The 23,475-nt window shown below is 38.1% G+C and overlaps 1 protein-coding gene across 3 annotated transcripts; it reads left to right on the top strand.

Annotated features, from left to right (window-relative positions):
* Positions 1-591: 591 nt before the first annotated feature.
* Positions 592-23,288, top strand: TIAL1 (TIA1 cytotoxic granule associated RNA binding protein like 1). Of its 3 annotated transcripts, none has more exons than XM_074907835.1 (12): positions 592-818; positions 7,558-7,654; positions 11,047-11,145; positions 11,455-11,509; positions 11,820-11,907; positions 13,809-13,884; positions 17,011-17,119; positions 17,414-17,509; positions 17,597-17,681; positions 17,975-18,098; positions 18,583-18,722; positions 19,638-23,288. In XM_074907835.1, exons 1-12 carry the CDS (start codon positions 790-792, stop codon positions 19,753-19,755), a joined length of 1,116 nt encoding a protein of 371 aa, XP_074763936.1. In that variant the 5' UTR covers positions 592-789; the 3' UTR covers positions 19,756-23,288. The 3 variants fall into 3 exon arrangements, with proteins under 3 accessions (XP_074763936.1, XP_074763937.1, XP_074763935.1); XM_074907836.1 differs by having other exon boundaries at positions 17,975-18,104; XM_074907834.1 differs by having other exon boundaries at positions 10,996-11,145.
* The last annotated feature ends 187 nt before the right edge of the window (positions 23,289-23,475 follow it).

The following is a 23,475-nucleotide window of genomic DNA, read 5'->3' as shown; positions in this document are numbered from 1 at the left end:
AGGGGTGTCAGCTCGCTGTATTCGCCCTTTCCGCATACCCACCGCCACGCTTCAGCGCGGCCTCCGGCGGGCGCTCCCGCATCGCAGGGAACCCCCGGGGGCCCGGGCCGCAGGACGGGGCTTTCCCCAGCTGCTCCCGAGGGCCGCCGGGCCCCGCGACCGGCCCCGGGCCCGGCCCCACTCGGCCTCCGCCCGGCCCCAGGCCCGGTGCCGCTCGGCTCCGGCGCTGGCGGGAGGCGGCGGCGCGGAGAAGCGAATCTTCCCGGGCTGCCGGCGGCCAATCCGCGGCCGCCCGGGCCCGGCCCCCGCGGTGGGGAGGGCCGCGGGCCGCCGCGCCGCCCGGCCGCCGCCGCCGAGCACGCCGGGAGCGGTAGTTTCCTGCCCGCGGGCCCGCGGCGCGGTGCGCGGCCGTGAGGACTACAGCGCCCAGGAGGCCGGCGGGCCCCGCTCGCCGCCCCGCCGCGCTCAGCCCCTCAGCGCCTACGATCCCCAGCGCGCTCCGCGGCGCGGCGGCGGGGACCGGGAAGGAGAATCCGGTCCGAGAGGGAGCGGGCCGGCGGGGCGCGGCTGCGCAGAGCGCGGCTTCCTGAGTGTCTGGTGGCGGCGGCCATTTTGTGGTGCTTCTTCCCTCTCCTGTTCGGGCTGCGGTGTCGGGACCTGGCGAGGGGGCGAGACGGAGCGGGGGGAGCCGGGGCCCTCACCCTCACCTTCCCTTCGCCTCCCTGCGCGGCGGAGCTCCCCTCCGGCGCTGCCCCCGGGCGCGGCTGAGAGCGGCGCTCGCCCACCATTATGGAAGACGACGGGCAGCCCAGGACCCTGTGAGTGGGGAGGGGACCGCGGGGGAGCCGCGGGGCTGGGGGGGGGGGGGTGTGCTCCGGGCGTGGGGAGTGAGCCCCGGCGGGCCCGGGGCGGAGAGGGGCGGAGAGGGCCGGGCCGGCGGCGGGGCGAGGCGGGGAGGGGGATGCGCTCCCGGAGGCGTGCGTGGCCGGGCCGCGGTGGGGGCGGGGAGGCGCGGGCCGGGCGGGTGCGTGGAGGAGCGGGGGGGCAGCGGGGCCGGGGCGGCGGGCGCGGGGGTCCCGGGGGAGCGGGGAAGAGGCGGCGGGCGGGAGCGGAGCGGAGGGTGCGTGAAGAGACAGAGTGTGAGGGAGGGACGGGGGAGCGGGGTCCGGAGCTGGCCGCGGGGAGGGCGGAGGAGACCGGGCGGCGCGGGAGAGCGCAGCTGCCAGCGGCGGGGACTGGGAGGGCGCAGGCTTGGCGTGGCACCGATTCGGGGCGAAAACGGCGGAAACGGGGGCTGCGCCGTGGTGGCGAGGGGCCTCGGGGTGTAACTCGGTCCATGCCCAGTGCCTCGGGTGAGGCGGGGGGGGCGGCCCCGCTTGCCCGGCCTGCGGGCACAAGCCTCTCCCGGGGCCGGGTCGCCCGGCCCGAGGGTCTCTCAAAGCGGGGCCGGCGTTAGGGAAGTTCTTTGTGTTCTCCCTGCGGTGGGTGGGATGGGGATCGCCGCAGAGCGAGATTCTCTGGGGCGGGCAGATAGGAAAAATTGTTTTTCCCTCCAGTTAATGTTACAACGTGGCTCAAGAGCAGTCTCTTGGGCCCTGGAAAAAGGAATAACTGTGTCGGCCGTGTCTCTCTAGGCAGTGTTTAATTAGTTGGTGGCTGTCATCTGTTTTCTGTTTAAAAATATAAATTTGAGAGGTTTTTTTGGTTGCTGTTGAGTTCTTTTCAACTCTGCAGGTATGGTTTTGATGGGTTTTCTTTGTCCTGTTGACTTGGGGGGAGAGGGGGGCTGCCAGTATGTATGGTCAGGCACTTAAAAGCACATAATTCTGTTGTTGATTATTATAACTAGTTCGTAGGTTTTCAACTTCCAGTTGCCAAAAGATGTTATGTGCGGTATGAACAGTTCAGTGTTCGGGCTGTCCACATAAGAAAGGCAGTCCCAGCAGTGCAGCGTTCAGGCTGCCCATAGGAGAAACACAGCTCAAGACAGGGCGAATGAAATCTTTGTCTATTTAGTTTTTGGGACAGCAGCCTTCAGAAAGGCTTTCCAAGATAATTTGGACTGAAGGCCACTTTAAAGAAACTACTGAAAAAGTAAAACATCCCTGAATTTTGTTTCCACTACCAAAATGATGACTTGGCATTTAGGGCTTTTCAAGGCAATTTGTGTTTTTTCTCCTTGCTATGTTGCAAAAGTTCTTTTAACTTGTTCATGGTGTAGTATAAGTACTTACTCAGTCCTTGCTCCCTAAGATGCATAGTTTAAATAAGCATATCTTAAATGCTTTTTGTGTTGACTCCCCAAGTGGTTTGAGTTTACTTGGCCCTGATAGTGGATGTAATTTTCAGAGTGTTGCTTTAGAATGAGAGGAGGGAAAAGGGCAGAGTTACACAGCATTTTACTAGGTTTTATTTTCAAGGTTCTTCTCTCCTTGGGTCTTTTTTTAAAATAAGTGCTATGTCTAGACTAAGTTTTAAAGTGTTCTTTTGTATCTAGACTAAGTTTAAAAATGTTCTTTTATTGCTTAACAAGTTTTGGTGCTACAGTGGGAGTGGGATCTTCTTACTAACGCATCCATTGATGACCTGCCTTAGCCCATAATCACTGACAAGGAAGAAATTACATTTGTACTAAGATGTCTGACATAGCATCTCTACAGCTGCTCAAGATGTTTTATTGCACACATGTGACTCTGTTTAATTTGTCAAACTAATAAACAGCATATACATTAATTTCCTGGTAGTTCTGTAGTGACCACAGTCACGTAGGGTTACTTTCCTGTAATTATTTGAGGGCTTTTCTCATAGAACACAAAAATTTTGCTGTAGCATTTCTTACACCTCCTTCTTGTCCCCACTTTTATTTGAAGTGTCTTTAAATTTAGAATTGCAAGTTGTGTTTTAAAGATTATTATCCTGGGTAATATTTTTCATGTTTAGCAGTTATGATCTCTCATATAAATAAAACTCACTGGCCCCCAAGAACAACTAATACTACTGTAAGTTGAACTCCTTGTTTCTGTTTGTTTTTAGCAGGGGCAAGTAAGTGAAGAACAAATTGTTTCTGTAGCTATTTGACCACCTGCCTAAGCACTTGGTTGATAGTTTAAGTGATACCTTATGAATGTATTTCATTTATTCCTTCAGGAAAATAAACCCAACCTGTAGGTTAGGAAGGTGTTTACTTTTTTACACTTGTAAGCAATTTTTGTAATTACAAAAAGAAAAACACACTTAACCACTGTTCACCTAACATTTATGTCCATCTTAAATATCTGAGAAATAATAATTGTTTCCATTTGCAGTACTTACAGGGCTGTTATGTTGTTTTCAATCACGATAGGTCAGTCATGAACCTCTGAGAATTCAAAATATTTTCTGAGGCTTAATATAGAAAATAGACACCATTTGGATTTTTATTTCTCACATTTCATAACTAGTAGGCTGTTATAGAAATGTGAAGAATAACATTCAGTGTTTTCTGCCAAAAAGTTTTTCTTATTGCTCTAAACTATTTGAAGATAGCTTGAGAAAGAGAGGCCTTTTTGCAGGATTTGTCACACCCCTCAATTCAAATGTGATACAGAAAATGCACAATGTGTAATTTTTTAGCCGGTCCTAAAATGAGCTCTGTGCTTCTGTTTGGTGTTTTGTTGTTGTTTTTTTTTTAATAGAACAGTTGGAAAGCTCTGTTTTCCGAGTACTGTCAGATCTCCTTCCATCACAAGCTGTATTAAAGTCCTGTTTCTACTTTAAAGTGGAAACTAAACTATCAGAAATCTAATGTCTTGCTAATAGTCTCCGATGTGGCTGATAACTAGAAGTGCCAAATTTATATGTTCTTATTGATAGTTTTAGAAGAAACTTCATGAACAGTCACTGAATACCTACAAGTTGTTATATCATTAGCTTTACTCTCTTATATTCTTAGTGTCATGGAATTTGGGAAGAGTGCGTGGGTAAGACTTCAGCTGTGAACTGGAATTCGCTTCTCCTATACTTCCTTTCAGTTCTCTTATAGAGAATATTGTCTGCTAGTGGAGTCTACAGAGTGGATTTTTCTTGGTATCATTTTATTTCCAGTAGCTCACTAGCGCTAAGGCAGAGATGCTACTAGAATTTCTATAGGCTTTTTACCACATCAGGTACCTTACTGCTTATCATACTTTCTTCATTCAAATATGAAATCTGCCACTTCTTGCATGTTGTCTGTGTGAGTGTGAAAACATATTTCCTATCTTTACTACAAACAGTACATAGGGGAGTTGTGTGGACCTAAAAGTAGTGGCTGTAAATGTTCCTTTCTTCCCTGTCTAGTATACAATAAAAAGCTGTTTACCTTCACAAAGAAGATTTTTCTGTTCAAACCAAAGAGTTTAATTCTAAAACTCATTACTTGCCGATATGTGCTGCTTTTATTCTTTAGATAATTCTACAAGATCTCTGAATTTCAAATGCAGTTTGTTATTTTTTGTGTTGTCAGAAGCATTCAAAAGTGTAATATATTGCAATCTATATCAGGATATATATATATATATATATATATGGTTTGGGGTTTCTTTTTTGTATGTGCTTATTAATTGGTATTTAAGTGCTTCAAACTTGCAGAAGGGAACAAACACTATTTCCTGTATGCAAAAAGCCACAACTTTTGCTGCCCTGTCACATTAACCAAGACAACAGCCTATAAAAGTATAGTAAGTGCTTCTTCTCTGTTGGGTTTTATAATTTTTAAAAAGTTTGAATAATATATCCTTTAGAATGTAACAAAAAGATTGAAATACCATGCAATAGCATGCTAAAAGCCACATGTTTTCTTGAGGTGTGTTTCTACTTATTTTGGTTTCATAAAGTAGAATAGAAAATACTATGTTATGTATATCATGTATATCATGTATAAATTGAGCTAGAAAGGGGAAAACTGGGTGCACCAATAGGCTGGCCATGTGTGGCAGGTGATTAGTGTCAGCTGAGGAAAGTTTTTCCAGAAGGTAAGGTTTCTGTTCCTAATGTGTTGAATATATTTCTTAGTTATATAGTATTCAAATGCTGTGCACTGCAGATGTTTCCTTGTATGTTTTTTTTTTGAAGTCATCTTTAACTGTACTGAAGGAGGTAATGTAACTGCAACCTACTTCAAGACATGAAAGTAACCATCAAGTCATATTTTTTAGTGTATTGTTTCAGACTTGTAGAGGTTTGTATTCCCGTATTTTCCATGCAGTTCAAGAGATTTGGTTCTCCCTGGATGTCCTTGTTACATGACCCTTTTATTGTGAAGTATTCTCAGTGTGCATATTACTCAAGTTTCAGAGTGTTAGCAACTTGTGAAAGGTATTAATGCCTTCTGACTATGGTAATATTAAACATCAAGGCAGTATTTATCATATACGTTTAAAGAATTAATGGACCAGTAGGAGTTTATACCCTATTTGAATCTAGCAATCAGGTGGTCCAGAATTACACTGCTGATTTTTATGAAGAGGCAACCTGTTTCGTACTAAAGTTTATAATGCAACATTCTCACTCACAACTATCTTGATGAAGACATAGTGGTATAGGAAAATCACCTAGTATCTTCTAGCACTTAGTGTAATTTATCTTACCTTAATTGGAATAGATTTCTAAGGAATGACTTTTCCTGGCTTTTTTTTTTTTTTTTTTTGTCAGACTAAGAGGAATTCTTCATATTGCTTTTCAGAGTTCTTGCATTTCCGAAATGCATATTAGGCAGAAGAGGTTGAGATTCTGTTTTTCTATAGTGTTAATTTACTCCTTACTGTATCTGATTTTGCAGTAGAAATAATGGAAATAGGACTTCAGTGTATTTTAATTTTCATGTCAGTGTTACCAGACAGGTGCTTATATCAGTATGCTGTTAAGGCGTGGTGTTAACTAAAACTGTTCTACAACATACAAAGGAAACAAGTACTAGTAAGAAGTTCACAGTGGTACTGACAGTTTATGTAGAAATTCCTACTTGTAATTATATTTTCCATTGAATTTTAGTAGTGTCTGCAAAGGTTAGTATTTCCATTTAAAACTATTAGTGATTTGCAGTTTAATCTTGGTGAATGATTAACAAAAATTCAGTTAAGGTTTCAGAAAGAAGATATGGATAAATGTTTAACTGCTAAGTTTTCAGAACAGAGAATTGAAAAGTCAATGAGATGGGCCATTTGTCCTGTAACAGGTCTTAAAGAATTCTACAGTTTTTAACTTACTTACTGTGTCCATTTTAATTTTGTTGAAGCTAAATGCAAGTCCGGTTGTCAAGCACAGAAATTACTTTTCAAAAATTTTAAAGGGGTGTTCGTTAAGCAAAAGAAATGTGCACTTAAATTCCTGTACTCAAAAGAATTTGGCCTATGCATAGACTAAGAAATGCCACTTCACATTTATATTCACTGTAGTTTATTAACAGCTCAGACTGACTTTATGTTTAGTTAGTATTGTGACGTTCTCTAATAGATCAGAGTAAAATGAATAAAATGTATATTGTTTCAGCAGCTGAATCACAAATTCTGCTCGTTATTGGTTGCATTTGAATACTTTGTCCTGACAGGCTTACATGTAAAGATAATGAGTGTCCCTGTGCTGATGACTTTTGAGTTCTGTTGCTGTGACAAGCCTTTTTCCTAACTGATCACTTTGTTTACAATTTGATTACAAATACGTCACTTTTTTTTTTTTAAGAATTCAATTTTGCATTCATTACTTTCTCAGCCATCTCTGTGACCTGGTTTTACTTTTTGCAAGTGTAAAGTGTAGCAGAGTATCTAGAAGTAGTTCTACAACTCTGCTATTGGATTTCTGGCTATCTGGGTAAATCTAGGACTCTTACCTAAACTTGATGGGGATTTCAAAACTTGTAATTATTTCTAAGGTTTTCTAAATTAAAAAATCAGGAAGTATGGGTGATATTAAAATAATACTGCCAGAATTTTGGGGAGCTTTAGAGAGGTGGTAGCTGTTGATATAGATGCTGTGCAGAGCATTCCGATGGCATAATGCTGCATAAATTGCCTTGCCTATTGGTGAGTGGGCTGGTTTTCCAAATGTTCAGGAAAACAGAAAAATTGAGTTGGTCGCTTGCAAGGCAGCACAGTTTATGTCTGATAGCTACTACTGAACTAAGAGGAGTTCAATGTGGGTTGTACCCAAATTCAGAAGTAGTCTTAATTAGATGCTCAGTGGGAAGTAAAACTTAAAACATCTTTGCCCAGTTGGTTGCTTGTTCTACCCAATCTTCTCAAGTAATGTTCTTCCTGCTTTTGACAGTTAGCTCTCTGCCAAAGAAATGATTGGCACTAGATATCAGTGACCAGTATTATGTATGAATCAAGCTTCATGTTCTCAGTTGTGTGGCCAACTTTATAATTTAGAAGCTACATGAATGCTGCATTAAAACAATACCATGAAATTTCTAAACATTGTCTTTAAGATACCTGGGATATTTAAAGGGAGATTTTTCATAGTCATTTAAGATTTTAAATTACATTTGAAAAGATGAAAATTTCTGGTTTAAAATGTTGGGTTTTTTGTTTCCTTGTGTAGCTATGTAGGAAACCTCTCCAGAGATGTGACTGAAGTTCTTATACTTCAGTTATTCAGCCAGATTGGACCATGCAAAAGCTGTAAAATGATAACAGAGGTAAGGCCTTCCACATTCAGGGGGGTAGCAAATATAAAGTAACTTAGGATAAAGCTGTGCGAAATAGATGGAGTTGGGGGCTTCTTTTGACATTACTGGTGGTGGGTTTTTTAGGTTGATTATGTCTGGCTTTGGGGATAACCTTTTGCAGAAGAGACCTGTTGTTGTGTACAGTCCTGTACTTTTGCCTGTAACCCTGCCGTACCTTTTACCAGCTGATGGCGACATTCCACTTTCATATAAAAGATTGTTATCCCCTCTTTTCAGAACATTGTTCTGATGATCAGAAACCTTATTGTTTCAAGTGTTATTCATGGCTATTTTATACATTTTTCACTTTATTTGAACGTGAGCCTCAGTAATTCTTTTCCCTCTCGAATAAATGCTTCTTCACTACGGATGAAAAGTAAAAAATCCTTCAAAATAAATTTTGCTCTTCCTGAGCCTCTTCTGTGCCAGTGCAAGTTGCACCAGTCTGTTCTTAAATTAATTTTTTCTTGAAACAAGTGACACAATTATCATAGTATTCCAGATAAGGTCTTTTGTACAAAGTATTGGTAAGTATTAATACTTTCTTCTCTGTTGTAAATATTTAAACAGTGATACATTTAGGGTCGGTAGCTGTTTCTGTCATGTCATTGATGCATCCTAGGCGACTTTCACTGTCTAGTATTGTTCCTTCCTTCTGCATTTATAACCTAAGCTTTGAGCAGTCAGGGACTAATCAGAACCTTTGCTAGGTTTAATCTTGGGTTCTTCAACTGTGGTTTTCTATGTGCTCTTCCTACTTCTTACTACTCCTTGTGCTTCATACTAATTTGTCATTACAGATTTCCTGAGTAGAGTTGTGTTATTTTTTTGTCAAGATTGTTACTGAAAGTATTAAAAGGCAAGTCTTGCAACCAGACTTCTACTAGTAACTCCTCTGTGGTATTCTTTTCCTTTCAATGTGACTCACTGCTTTTTTGTTTTTCAGCTGCTTATTATCCACCTGATGCTTGTTTAATCTCTTCTCATCTTTGTCTTAACTAATAATTTCCCATTTGGCACTTTATTAAATCTTTTTAGTGAAGATAAGAGCTCTGCCACATTTTCTGTAAGTCTATTGAAGAAAGATAACTAAACAGAAGGATAACAGAGCACAGTTATTAGTTTTTCTCTGAAGAAACAGCTTTGATTGTCATATGCCCTTCAGAAATAAGGTACTGGCTGCTCCAGTCTTCAGCTGATCGAGAGGTGTTAGCATCAGTTTGATTTCTTGAGAACCAGATGAGAAATTCCAACGCTCATTTTACCTTGATTTAGACTTTCTGGTTTTAAGATCTTACATAAGCATAGAAATAACAAGTGAGACATCTTTATGAAATAAGTAGATAAACAAAAAGCTACTTGCAGCTATATTCAGTCGTATGGAGGTGAATGCACTGGGCTGACCTCGGCACCTGTCACCAAGCAGTCAGCAAGTGCAGGTTGGATTCTAGGCCAGAGCTGGCCTGCAGCTACAGCACTTTTAACCGTCAGAGTACCTGTCCATGCTGTCCATCCTTCTCATCAGGGTGTTCTAAATTTTTCAGATGCACTGAGTTACATTTAAGTGGTTATTACCGCCATTGGTGAAGCTTATACCTGAATGATCTAAAAACTTTTGTGATTTTCTTTTTTAATTTTCCCCCTCTTTAGCCGGGTGTATCAATTGTTTGCTTGCTCTCTCATTTATAGAATGTGACATGAACATGCCAAGTGTTTAGAGGTTTCAAATGTTTATTTAGGGGGTATATGATAGTGAGGGGTGGTATGACTAGCTTTTACAGATACTTTGAACACTTAAATATCTGGGCATCTGCAAAAGAGGCTCTTATCATGCTCAGACAAGTTCTTACTGTTAAGACCTCCCCACGATCTAAAAGTAAAATTTTATTTCAGTTGAAGCATAAACTGCATTAAATCTGCCCAAAATCCCATTTATATAGGTCTCCCAAATCTTGTTTTCATTGCAGCAGGAAAGTAGTATGGGATGAGGGGTGAATTAAGGCTTGCTCTCCTGGGACATCTGGGGTGAATGTGCTTTTAAAGGACTGCATGGCTGTTGTGACTTAAAATCTGGGGGGGTTTTATGATCTCAGGTATATTTTCTCTCGGCTGTTCATTTTGCATTAGTTAGAGACACCTAGTACTGACAGTGTTTAGAGGGATGACTTCAGACTACTTGAATGTTTTGGTATATAAAGGCCTTGTGATCAGTTCAGCTGTTAGATCTTAATAGCTTCCCTTGTTCAGGTGTAGACAGGACTATGTTTGAAGATGTACCATCCAGTTTTACAGGGCAGAATTAGAATTTCTTTGTCCATATAAACATGTGTGAAATTTGAGAAGCTAAACCGTAAAACTGGTAAAGGCCTGCCTGACACTTGAGGAGTTTGATACGCAAGAACACTGATGCCAAAACAGTTTCTTTATGTGCTAGACCCTTCCCTGTCCATGTGAGAAATTATTTGTTTAGTTCAGTATTAGTGTTTATCATCTTTTGGTCCACGTACCTGCAGAGTTGTTGATGTAGATATTTTGGTGTAAGACTCCAGTTTTTGTACTCATTGCATCTTTTAGGCAGATTAAATCCAATGTTTAAAGTTAGCATTCTAATCATCATTTCCACTTGATCAACTTTTCTGAAGACTTATACATTCTTTGCACTTAATACTCTGGTACGTTTAATACTTGAGTGAGCTTTGTTTGTCAGTATTTTTAAAGGTGATTCGATAGGCCATCCTACAAAAACAGTTTATACCCAAGATGTAACAGAGTAACAATGAATTGGTGAATATCTTTTCCCTCAGTGAAACTGTTTTGAGTTGTTTTAAAGGAATATTTCCCAGTTGCTTGCTGGGTAAAAAATTTTTCTCTTGAGACACAAAATATGCAACTTCTAGGTTGCTATCTGCTAATGACTTTCAGGCAAGTAAAAGGAAACACTTCTTAAGTAGGAGTAGAGAGAAAATTGAAGAAAATGTATCTGGGGAACAAACCTTTCAAGCTTTGCATACATATATGAGGCAGAAGACCATTTTTGTTCTTCTCTCCATTCTTCCCCCTTTTTCCTCCCTTCCATCCAGTCTGCGGATCACTTGTCTGGTAGTTGAGTTATTTTTAGTTCAGTAAACAAAGTACTGAGCCATCGCACAAATTAAACTACACATCAGAAATTGCTAGACCTTTAATAAAAAGTCCATCTTAATAATTCTTGCATTTAAGTGTAATGTCAAAGGCTATTTCATAAATCTAATGCAAATCATTCTTAAAGTTTCTAGCTATAAGTAATATATTTTCCTGGATTTTCTTCTCAGCAACCCGATAGCAGAAGGGTCAACTCTTCTGTTGGATTTTCTGTTTTGCAGCATACAAGCAATGACCCTTATTGCTTTGTGGAATTTTATGAACACAGAGATGCAGCTGCTGCATTAGCTGCTATGAATGGGAGAAAAATTTTGGGAAAGGTAAGTTGCTTACATTGTAATTTTAGATTTACGGAATATAGTTTTGTGTAAAAAATATTAATGAAACTGTGGGGCATTAATTTTGTTGTAGATGTTTACCAAGCTTAAATATTGTTAGAATAATATTTTTTAAATATTGTTTTTAAAAAAAATCTTGTTTATGAAACACTGTTTGTGATGTTCTAATTATGACAATGTTTTATATCAAATGATGACTTGTAAACATTGACAGTTGTAACCCGTCCTTGAATGAACTTATGAAGTGTAAGAATGTTGTGAATTTATACTAAATCTTATACTTATTTTCAGGAGGTCAAAGTAAACTGGGCAACAACACCAAGTAGCCAGAAAAAAGATACATCCAGTAAGTAAAGTAATGCCACAGTATCACTTCTACACAAATACTTCACAACGTGGTAATAATTTGTCATAAATGCATTTAAACATAACTTTTCTCCTTCCCATCTTGTGTTTAATAGAATTTTGCAAACTAATTCTTCTGTTTCTGCTTTACAACTGGGGAAACTGGAGTGGACAGATAAAATTGCTGCTGCTCATCAAACGGAATCCTGGGCGTTCCTGGTTCCCAGTGCTGTGTGCAGAGCATCACTTTCTCAGGAGTTGAAATTTTAGATAGCAGTTAAATATTTGATTAGTAAATTATTTATTTTCAGATCACTTCCATGTGTTCGTTGGGGATTTAAGTCCAGAAATAACAACAGAAGACATCAAGTCAGCATTTGCTCCTTTTGGTAAAATATCGTAAGTATCATAATAAATATTTCCAATATCAGTTAGAAAATATGACAGTGAAAATTTGTTTGAGTTGAAATGTTGTTTCTTTTTATAATATGTTTCTGATGTTAATTTCCTCATGTTGGGTGGGCAGTAAAGGGGGGTTATTGTTTCATCTCCGTATCTATCATGATTGTAAATACAGTAATGTAATTGTGCTCTGGTTTTGCTGAAAGCAATGTGCTTTTAACCTAATTTATATGCTAATGTCCTTCAACTTTTTATTAAAATTTAATTACTGTTCCTAAGTGTGACTTTTTGTTGTTCAGAATGTGTACAGAGTAGTGACTTGACAACTGGTATATGTTGCATCGTCAGTGTATTTTGTATGCGAAATTCATACTGCGTTTCATAGGCAGTATAGGAAACGGGGCAATTAGAATATAATTTTATGAAGCAGCTAGTTGAATAACTTGCAAACGTTTTGAAAGAAGCTAATACTTATGAGAATGAAATTACTTTTGTGGATGATAACAGGGGATGAATTAAGATAATATTTAAATGAAAGAATGGTGGATTTACAATATGTGCACATTTCTGCCAGTTAAGAGAATGTTTCTTTAAACTTCTCATAGATAATTCAGGTGATACTAAATCACCTGGTGTTTTAATTTAACCTATTTAATGTCACAAGAATCCTAGAGTGCTAAAGTATGTATGTCCTTAAGAGTACTGCTACAAAAAAAGTCTGTTAATCTTTATCAGTTTAACTTTATAAAAATCTTTCAAAGTTGCACATGAACGTTTTTGTACTACTTTACAGGAATATATTTCTAAGAACAAAATTCTTATTTTTCTCTTGTTCTGTACACATATTTTTAAATGAATCATAAATCTTATTTCTTACCTCTGCTATTTTGTTTACTTTGCTTTTTGTCTCTTAATGTGGTAAGTAGTACTGTTTTAAAAATCAATTTAAAGAGAATAATTCAGGTTTCTGTTTCTCAATCTATATTTATACCTGAGACCTGCAGTTTTTCTAAAGTCCAAGTCACAATTAAAAGTAATAGCATTCTGGTTATTTTGCAGAATTGCTCATAAGAATGGACAGGATCTTGAAGGCTAACTGCAAGGAACTGTGCACACTGGAACTCAGTTGTAGATTTTTTCTCATTTCTATTTATTCTTATTATACATTATTTATATATACATATTTTAGTATTTACATTTTAACATTCTATATTCAGTGCAGTTCTATATTTCCAATCATTTTAACTTACTCACTAAAATTTCTGTGTAAATTTGTTGTTTTCGTACTGGTGTGCTTAGCATTGTTGTTAGTTTTATTCTCCTTTCTTAAATTTCTGAAAATGTCAATTTTTCAAAATTTACAGCTACCCAAACTCCAAAATGATGGTAGAGAATTGACCAAGAAAAATAAAGAAATCTGTTAACAGGCCATGTATGCCTTTTAATTCCTATTTTTTCCTCTTTTTCGATTTTTTAATATTTCATATATTTTGTATCACTAGGCAGAAGACATTTAACTATTTAGAAAATGCATGGTAAATTAGATAGAATTGTTACAGTAATTTATAGAACAGTAAACCTTAGAGGACCCTAGCCAATAGAATATTAGAAAAGGAAACTTTGTTTCTCTTTATACTTCAAATTTGAACCTTCTAGTTTTAGCCAGTATAGGTTATGTGGATAGGTTGCATGTTTATTACATGTTATTTTTTTTGTCCTACTGCTTTTTTCTAACAGGTAAAGAAGCAATAGGGAGAGTTCAGGAATGACTGTAGTTTTAGGGCTAACTGAATTTATAAGAAAAAATTATGCTCACAATACAGTGTGTGTGGTTCCTTTTAGTTTTTATTTTGCAGGTTGTTAATATTACCCTCATATAGCTGTGCTTCTTTTCACAGGGATGCACGGGTAGTTAAAGATATGGCAACTGGAAAGTCAAAAGGCTATGGTTTTGTATCTTTTTATAACAAGCTGGTGAGTAATCACAATGTAGATTTAAAATAATTGCCTGTTTTCCACTTCAAGTTTTGCCTCTGATACACAGTGAATATATAAATAGACTTTCTCAAGGGAAATAAATTTGCACGTACGGGACAAATTTACTTTAGTCAAAAACTTTGGTTATTTGTGGTTAAGGATTGAAACGATTCAGGTGATAGCAGTGCTGTGAGAACATTTGGAAAAAAGATTCGAGAGCATTGTGAAAGAAGATTCCTGAAACATGGAAAGCTTGTTTGGGTGTGTTAGGGGAGTTCAGCTTAGTCTGGGAAACCATCCCCTGCAGCAGAGCAACGTCCTGGAGCCCTCGGCCCTGAGGAGCACAGGGCCATGCTACACACCAGGGTCTGGGCTCTGCCAGGTTTTGGTTCATGCCAGAGCTCAGTCTTTGCCTGGACGCAGCCAGGTGTGCCGTACGCTGAAGTAGAGCTGCATTTATTGCTTGAGCTCTCCATCTCGGTAAAGCTCTTGGCTGGTCCTTCACTTGAGTTGTTGGAACGTTTTGAAATCTAAGGTGGTTCTTTGTATTGAGTAATTAATTTGCAGCGAAGAGTTGATTCTGTATGTCTAAAGTGTTTTGCATATTGTTAATCTGACAATTGTTCTTGGTTTTGTGTTGGATGGTGTTACATAATGGATAATGTGTGTATGCTTAGGAAAATGGAGAATGTATGTATGCTTAGGAAGACACTTCTGACAAGTGACTAGCATCCCTTTCTGATACAGATATTAAAGGTGTTATTTGTAGGATTTAATCAGTATAGTACTGATAAAAATAGTGCTGTGCCCTACCATTTACAGCAATATAATTGACTCAACAAATAGTTCTTGTATTTTTGAAGTTAAATGTTCAACAGCATAAGAAACTTGTGAAAATTGTTGGGGAAATTGAGCTGTGTGTATTTAGAGGTACGTTTAGGATAGCATAGGGAAACTTGTAAACAGCTTTCCTTAAAATATTTTGCATAAGAAAAACACAGTTGAGGATTTTGGGCATGTAAGCCTATTTAAGTCCTACATGTCGACTCTTTATCTATCTTCTGTAACAGTTATCTGGAGCTGACTCTTAATCAGAAGTAGTTGGTATTTTTTTTTCTTCAGATTTGCAAATGCCATAAGACACTACAATTGAATGCCTTGATTTAGTATATTTCTCTGCTTCATTTATTTTGTGCTGCAGCTGAAATAGGCAAGAGGAATAGATGTCTTATTTCCTTGTACCCCTCTTCCCTTATCATATGGTTACGTTTGGTTTCTGTGACCACAGGGATATGTTGTAACAGTCTTACAGAATGCGAGTTACTGGATTCTTTGAAGACTGAGCCATAAAACCATCCATTTAAAAAGCTGTGTTCATTCTTCAAAATGAATGCATGAATTTTAAATGTAATACTAAAAATTACCTCTAATATTTTCTCTCCTAATTGCTGTTCTTTCAACCAACGGCTGCACCTATAGGGTTATGGCATGACCATCCTGAGCTGGTAGTTATTAGGCCTGCTTTTCAGAATTTATTGTCATCCTGCTAGATTTGGGGAAGTGGAATATGCTCCCAGACTTAAGGTATTCCAGCCTGAGGTCTTAATGTACACCACATTTAGGAGAAAATTAAACTTCTACGTTGAACTGGAACAGTTATGGCATGGACTCTATTCCATTTTTGTCACAGCCATGATCCTCAAGACTGGCAGCAAGATTGATTAGAGCTAGTTTCCTTTCCAAGTCAGTTTGTAACATTGTTTGGGAACACGGGTGCTTGAATAAGCTTTTTTTTTATTGTCTGGTGGTTTGTTTTTGTCTCTTCGTTTTTGTTTTTTGGTTTCTTTTTACTTAATGGTCATCTCAGAATTTCTTTTTTGTATTTATGTGTTGTCTTCAAAATGAGCACTCTGTGTAATTAAAACTTAGGAGGATAGAGGTGGTGAGTGATTTGAGTTTGAGTTGAGTCTGTTATAGCTGGAAGCTTTCAGTGTGAGGCAGGTCACTGGTAACCACTCACCTTTGACTTGTCTCTGTGTTCTCTTTGTCCCTTGTGCTTGGTGTTTTCTGTCTTTGTGCCCTTGGAAAAGCATTTCAGACATACATACTATTTCCTCTGCCTCTCATCTTTCAAAGCAATTGGGGAAAAAATTCCTTCTCGCAATTGTTAGTGGATTTACCCCTTGTTACTACAAGTTTCTGCTTATAATGTGAACTTAAAGATTGTCTTCTAATCTGTGCTCAAGATAAGCCACGTGGGCCATGGACTCTTGTCTGTGTTCATACAAGGACTTTAATATTTAGAGAACTTATAAAACAGTCTATTCTCAGACATATATTGCATGCCTCCAGAGGGCGGAAGGGCAGAAGGGAGGATGGGGTGGGGGCGGGTTCAAGTAATAAATAAAAGGAAATTTATACGCTCAGTCTATTTGTGTATCAGCATTACAGGTTCTTAGTACCTACTATTCAGCCTTCTCAGAACTTAGGATTTTTCTACCTAAACTTGGCCTGTTACGTCGAGTGCCTATTAAGATTCTGAAAAAACACATCCAGATCTTATTATGCAATAACACGTACTGTGTGGTATAAGCATTACCTGAGTTACAGCTGAGAAATTCTTCAGAGAGGGATATGATTAAAAAGCCTTTCCTGACTTGTCATCTGTTACTGTTAGATATACTTCTGTATTGTATTTTTAATGCAGTCAGTTGGCAAAATAATTTTATTTTTTAATATATATAATTAAAATTATAGTTGTTTTGTTTCAATAATTGCTTCTGGCATCTGTATGACCTTTATACTTTTTTTGGGCAGCCTTCAAATATTCTAATACAGATGCTTGTTGTGTGAAGGTGTGTATGTGTGATTGTAGCTGGCATCTAATCTGTGTATAGGAAATAGGGATGGGAGGAAGGTTTTACTAAATCACTCTGTAACCGATTGGCTTCAGGGTACTTCATTTTTGGCTGCTTGCTGTGGTTGTTCTGAATTTTGTATACTTCTTAATACTGTTAATTGGTTTTGTCAACAGAATTAACTGACAACCAAGTCTTTCATAGAAGGAGACTTGTACAAACTTCTTGTTTGGATATGTTATAATCTTTATTTCCATCTCTTTAGGATGCAGAAAATGCTATTGTACACATGGGAGGCCAGTGGTTGGGAGGCCGTCAGATCAGAACTAACTGGGCAACACGGAAACCACCAGCCCCCAAAAGTACACAAGAAAGTAAGACACATAATGCTATGTTGTGTTTGCTCTCTTGCACATCACTGTTCAATGGAGAGATAAAACAATTTTGCCAAAATCATGTCACTTAATTACATACCTAGCTTGACTTCCAGATCTTAAATAATAGATTTAGGGGTTTTTTGTATGTTATTTCAGTGTAGTGGTGGCATTACTGGTCTAACATAAAATGTGTTTGTTTAATATAGAATTCATACTTTGTACAAGGTAAGTATCTGGGACTCTGTGGTTACAGTTAGCCTACTGCTTAAAAACAGCCTTTTCTCTTTATAGATAATACAAAACAATTGAGATTCGAAGATGTAGTAAATCAATCAAGTCCAAAAAATTGTACTGTGTATTGTGGAGGAATTGCCTCTGGTCTAACAGGTATGATTTGTTTTATTGCTTTTTTTTATTATGTAAGCTTTTTGGACACCAAAATGGTAACTAATTCAAAAACATTGTATGTTGTAGATCAACTTATGAGACAGACTTTTTCACCATTTGGACAGATTATGGAAATAAGGGTGTTTCCAGAAAAAGGTTACTCATTTGTCAGGTATGAATAGAGAAAAAATAAAATCTGTTTTTTTTGTTAATGTGGTAATGTTTCATCTTTCTGTAATTTCACTTGTTTGAACTTCTGCTGATACATTAAAAGCTGTTGCCGTATGTTCATAGAAAGATTTGGAACTTTTAAAAGTGGCCACCAATCTTTTTACCTGAGAAGATGAATATCTGTGAAAGCAGATCTTTTTCTCTGGATTTCCTGTATGTATGGAGTCACTGTTTTTTAACAATCAGGTGAAAGTGCTATAAAGCATAACATTAGTTTGTTTTTACATTCTTTAGATTTTCAACCCATGAAAGTGCAGCACATGCTATTGTTTCAGTTAATGGAACCACAATTGAAGGACATGTTGTTAAATGTTATTGGGGTAAAGAATCCCCTGATATGACAAAAAACTTCCAACAGGTAACTGTGCTTTAACCTTTTTTTCATTGTATTGCCAAAGCAATTGTGTATATACCTGTAATGCCTTCCCAGTTATAATAGCTAAATTTTGTGGTACAGTTCTTACAAAATTCCATCTTCTGTCTCAGTTATGTTCCAGTTGTTCCTCAAATTGGGCTAGTGATTTTGATGGAATATCTGTTACTGTCTTCTGGATATGATTCGAGATAGGGAGAAACTGAGGTAATTCTCATTCTTGCTAGTTCACTAACTGCAGACTTAGGTGACTATCCAACCAAATATTCTTTGATATTTCAAACGCACACAAGTATGTTTTTCAGTACAAGGCTCTAATTAAGTCACAGTGATGTTGTATTTTTCTGATCTCGTTATTGCTCGTTTTAGCCCTGTGATCAATATAGCTAAAAAATTTTGCCTTCAGCAGCACAGAAGGAACATAATCCATCTCTAGAACCTGAAGTACTGTGAATTATTCTCTCCTTAGGTGGATTACAGTCAGTGGGGGCAATGGAGTCAAGTATATGGAAATCCACAACAGTATGGGCAATATATGGCTAATGGGTGGCAAGTACCATCATATGGAATGTATGGCCAAGCATGGAATCAACAGGGTTTTGGAGTAGAGTGAGTAACTGTATTTAATTTTTTAGAATTTTCCAAGAATGTTGCATATCTGAGTTTCAGGCTCATTTGGTTCGAGGATTGCACAAGGTTTCACACCTTAAGTGGACTCCTTGAAGGTTATGTTTAATGAGTACCCTGGACCAAAAAATAGGCCGGGTCACTCTGACTTGCACTCGATTGCACATTTTATGTGTGTGGGTGTTTTGAGACTCAAGGCACAAAGACTTCTTCTGTGTTCGAGTTTTTGATGGTGGTCTGTCTGATATCTAAAAATTTTCTGATTTCTGACTTGAGGGGATGACTACTGGAGGGTCTGAGCCAGGTAGCCCAGGTATTTGTCAGAAGGGCTCATAACCCTGGAGAGGAAAAACTACATACTGACATTTTAACTGGTGCAGTTTCAGAATCTGGGTGGGCTCCTGATCTCTTGAAGACTGAAATCTTCACAACTTTTTGTTTTAACATACTTTTAAAATAACTTCTTTGTTTACATACTTCTTCATTATCTTTTGCCAATTAAACATATTAAGCCCTGATAAACCTATCACTGGTAGCCATGCCAATTAGGCATTGGGAATTGTTTGCGTTTCTGCATCGCTGATGTTGACTTAGAGCCACCTGCGCACATACATGCCTTTGGAGGCGGTTGTCCTATGCAACCAGTACCCAAGGTTTGTGGGGCTTTTTTCTTTTTCTTCTTAAAAAGCTTATGATATTTTCAAGAATCACGTGTTGTATCGTTTAACCTGAAATACTCGTTAAAGAGAGGAAGGAACGGGTATGAACAGTAGTATAGAAAGCATGTTTTTATGATGTTCTTTTAGTCTGTTGTCTTGTAAATAACTTGACTAGCTTGCATGAATTTTTTTTTTCTTTTTTTCCCTTTTTTTTTTAACCATTCTGTTTCTTTTTAAGCCAATCTCCATCTGCTGCCTGGATGGGTGGATTTGGTGCTCAACCTGCCCAGGGACAAGGTGCTCCTGTAATACCTAACCAAGCTGGATATGGTATGGCAAGCTACCAAACACAGTGAGCTGGGACTCTGTTTAAAAGTGTGTATTTCATGATAGGCTGCAGTTTCCAGTGACATTCTGAAGACTGGAATGTAGACAATGAAAAAAGAAAATATTTATTTTAAAAATGGAAATGTTTGGAACCTTTAGCACAGCTTTGCTTTGGTGAAGGACACAAATGTCTTCTAGTTCTGCCTTTTTAAGTTTTTGTTCATGATGGATATGAACATGTTTTTCTTTGTGTACAAAAATTAAAAATAAAGTCAATAAAGACAATTCTGACTACAAATTTTGATATAGTAGGAGAAATGGCTAATGAATTTGATCTTTAGCTTACCATTCCATTTTTTGTTCTGTCTTCAGTGTTTTATATCACTGTGCTTTTTAAGAGAAATGACGTTGAAAAACAGCAAGTTGCTCTAGTTGAACACACATCCTGAAATAAACTGTGGACCAATCATTACAACCTGCTAGACAGTATTGATTTTTCAAGAAATGGGCGTAGCTCAGAAAGTATATGTAGGCCTTGGAATAATTTTTTAAAAAAATATTTAATTTTTCTACACGCTTAAAGAAAACAGTCTGATACAAGGAATAGTTCAGTCTAAAATGAAAAACAGTACTGTCTGAGTAATTTCACATAACTTTTACTGTCCACATTCAGGCACACATTAAACTTCTCAGAGCTGGTTTGCTTATTAAGACTGTAGTAATTTGCATTTAATTTTGAGAAGTAAAAACGTTTTTGCAAGTATGTTGTTTGTATTCAAATCAGACAGTCATACTTGTGCTTTTACATAAAGTTTGAAGGCTACACATTGTAAATATTTCATAATTACAGTGTTTCAAAAGCATGCTCGAACATAGAAGTAGCAATGTAATTATTCAAAGTAATACTTAATATACTCTACTGCTTTAAATGCAGTAGATTGACAAGAATGTGCAAGACTGACATTTCCAAAGTTGGCTATTATGTAAAGTTACATAAAGAACTATAACAAAGAGCCTTAATTTTAATTTCATAAATCTTTAATGCATCACCTTTTGGTCATTAGAAATACGATTTTTTTGCTTTACATTATTTGGTATGTAAATACCTTGGTTAACAACCTTGTAAACCTATTTCAAGGTTATTATAAGTTGTATAGTATCTTGAGTGTTTTGAAAAATCTTGATGTTTTTTAAGTCTAGAAATATTTTGCCCAAGAATTTTTTAACAAGATTGTTAAAAACATCTTATTTTAGAGAATATTCAATGTGCCATTTGGTAAATGGAGATGCAGTTGAAACAGTACACTGAGTTGTGACTTATTTTTAATTAAAATTTTTGTCTTTATGGGTGGTTTGCATGTGATGAACCTGTACAGAGGCTGGGTTGTTTGTGTACTGAGTGTGTAAATGGATAAATCATGAAGATGTTTAAATGGTATACTTGGGTTATTTCTGAATTATTTTATGGATACATTGATATAAACTGCCTCAATAAATTTGAAGTTGAAAATGAATGTAAGTTAGATATAAGTACCGTGTCTTACCTGTGACAGCTAGGGGGTGCAGATGTTTCAGCTGTATACTGAAATACACTGAGACAGGCACAATTTAAAAAAAAAAAAAAAGTAGGATTTGCAGTGATAGTTCAGTGAAGCAAACTTGCATTTTTAAAGAAACGGAATGTTTGATTTTAGAGATGATAGTTCTAAAGGAGTGTCTGAGAAGCTGCATATTTTCTTTTCTGTTTCTTACCATGCAGGTGTTGCAAGTTAGAATAGATTTTGAAATGGAAACTTGCAGTTTTGTTAAACCCAGCCAGGCTGTGCAAATAACTACACTTAATGCTGTAGCAAATCACATGAGGTTTTTTTCCTCCTCTTTCTACTTGACATGCTAAATAGTACCTTGACTTTTAGATCAGGTTGAAAGTGAAATATACTGGCAGAGCAATTTAGTCAGTTGGCTCAACTGTACCCAGAGATACTCGTAACTCTGGGCACCTAATGCATGCAATAACGACTGAAGTTAGCGTGGAACCATAAGTGCTTGTGATGACAGAATTGGCCCTTTATCTCCGTTTCTCCTTTATGGTGTATGTAGTGTTTTTCCACTCAAGTTAGGAATCTTGTCTACAGGGCTTTTGGTTTTTTTCTATAAATTTTGTATATATGTGTATATCTACGCGAGGATCGGCCTATACATTGTAGTTTGGAAAAAAGTTAAGTCTGCATTTTTGTCACACCCGGTTTAAAGAAAAACCCAAACCAACAAAGGGTACATATACAAACTGTAAGTTACTTTAAGATTTCTTAGACTTCACTTGAGATCTGGGGTTTCTACATAATTCTAGTGTTTGACTATGACTTTGTTCTGGGTGCATGCTGGTATGTAAGCAGTATGTTCTTTAGGCGCTACTGAAGATTTAGATGATGCAACTACATTGCCACATAAATGCCTGTATAAGTGGGTGTGAGATGAAGGCAGTGATCGTTCAGATCTCAATGTGTAGATCACCTTAAATCTTATTATTTAACATGCCTGCTGTAGAGCTGGGCCATACATGACTTGTATTTCAGGACAAAAGATAGGGTATAATTTCTCATTTAAGTCTTTTGTCATTGATTTTTATACAGCTTTTCTTTAATGGTGATATTGCTTCGCAGACTGCTCAAGGTATGGGAGTCTCCAGTGTCCTTTAATGTTTCTGTAGGACTGCGAGGAAGAGTTATAATTTGGACTGCTTTCTACGCAGTAGCGTTCATAAATGCATCACTGACAATTTTTTGGCACCAAAGAGCCTCTTGCACCATACTGCTTTTATGAGTGACTGTTACACTGTTGTAATTTCTATAACTACAGAAATCAACCACTACCCAAACCCCTTACCACTAGGATTTGGGTTTCAAAAAGTATTGATTTATCATGGCTTAAGTTGATGCGTGCAACCTGAAGCAAGGTTGTAATCTGCATTTGCAGAAAATGTTCAATAAAAGTGAAACGTGATAAAGGGCTTATCCTGTATTGTCATCTGTCAAAACGTTGTCCCTCTTTGCTGTAAAACTGACAACAGGCATAGAAGGCTGAACTTGTAAACTATGCACTTGCAATTGTGTAAAAGATGTTTTATTTAAAATTTTTCATACAAAACCATTTTGTATTTTGCAGAGATACAGTAGTAAGGCTGTAAATCTAAGGTTACATGTAGCTTTTCATCAGTCCCGCCTCCTTGTGTATATTTGTTAACAGTTTTCAGACATATTCTTCCTGCAGAACCTTCTTCCTTACTAAGATAACGTCATAAGACAGCTATTCACTGTAGTAAAACAATTTTCTTCACTCACTGAAAAAGTCTCACAGTGAATAAGGTTTGGTTTTGCAGTAAATTAGTGATTTGTTTTTCTTGTGTTTGTACACAAGGAAGCAGACTTAAACTGTATGGACATGATTAGTGTCTGATACTTCTTAATTATCTGTTTTTGAACAAGGGCACGAGTCTTTGTTTTCATCACGTGGAACTGTTTCCTGGTCAGCAATAAAAGATTTTGTTGCACTGTTCTTTACATTCCAAGATACAGGCAATCTTTTATTCAGTATACTTCCAAAAAATGAATGGGGTTTGTAGCAAACTGCCTTGTTCCAGCTTGAATCTTCATATGTAGATACAGTTTGGGATCTGGATGGCTGCTGTCGTAGCAAAAGGAGGTGGTTGTTTCGAAGCTGAGAATTTTATTTGTTCTGATTCTATATGA

The sequence above is a fragment of the Athene noctua genome, chromosome 5, assembly GCF_965140245.1.
Source record: "Athene noctua chromosome 5, bAthNoc1.hap1.1, whole genome shotgun sequence".
Lineage (NCBI taxonomy): Eukaryota > Metazoa > Chordata > Aves > Strigiformes > Strigidae > Athene > Athene noctua.
This window is presented reverse-complemented; position numbering and strand designations above follow the sequence as displayed.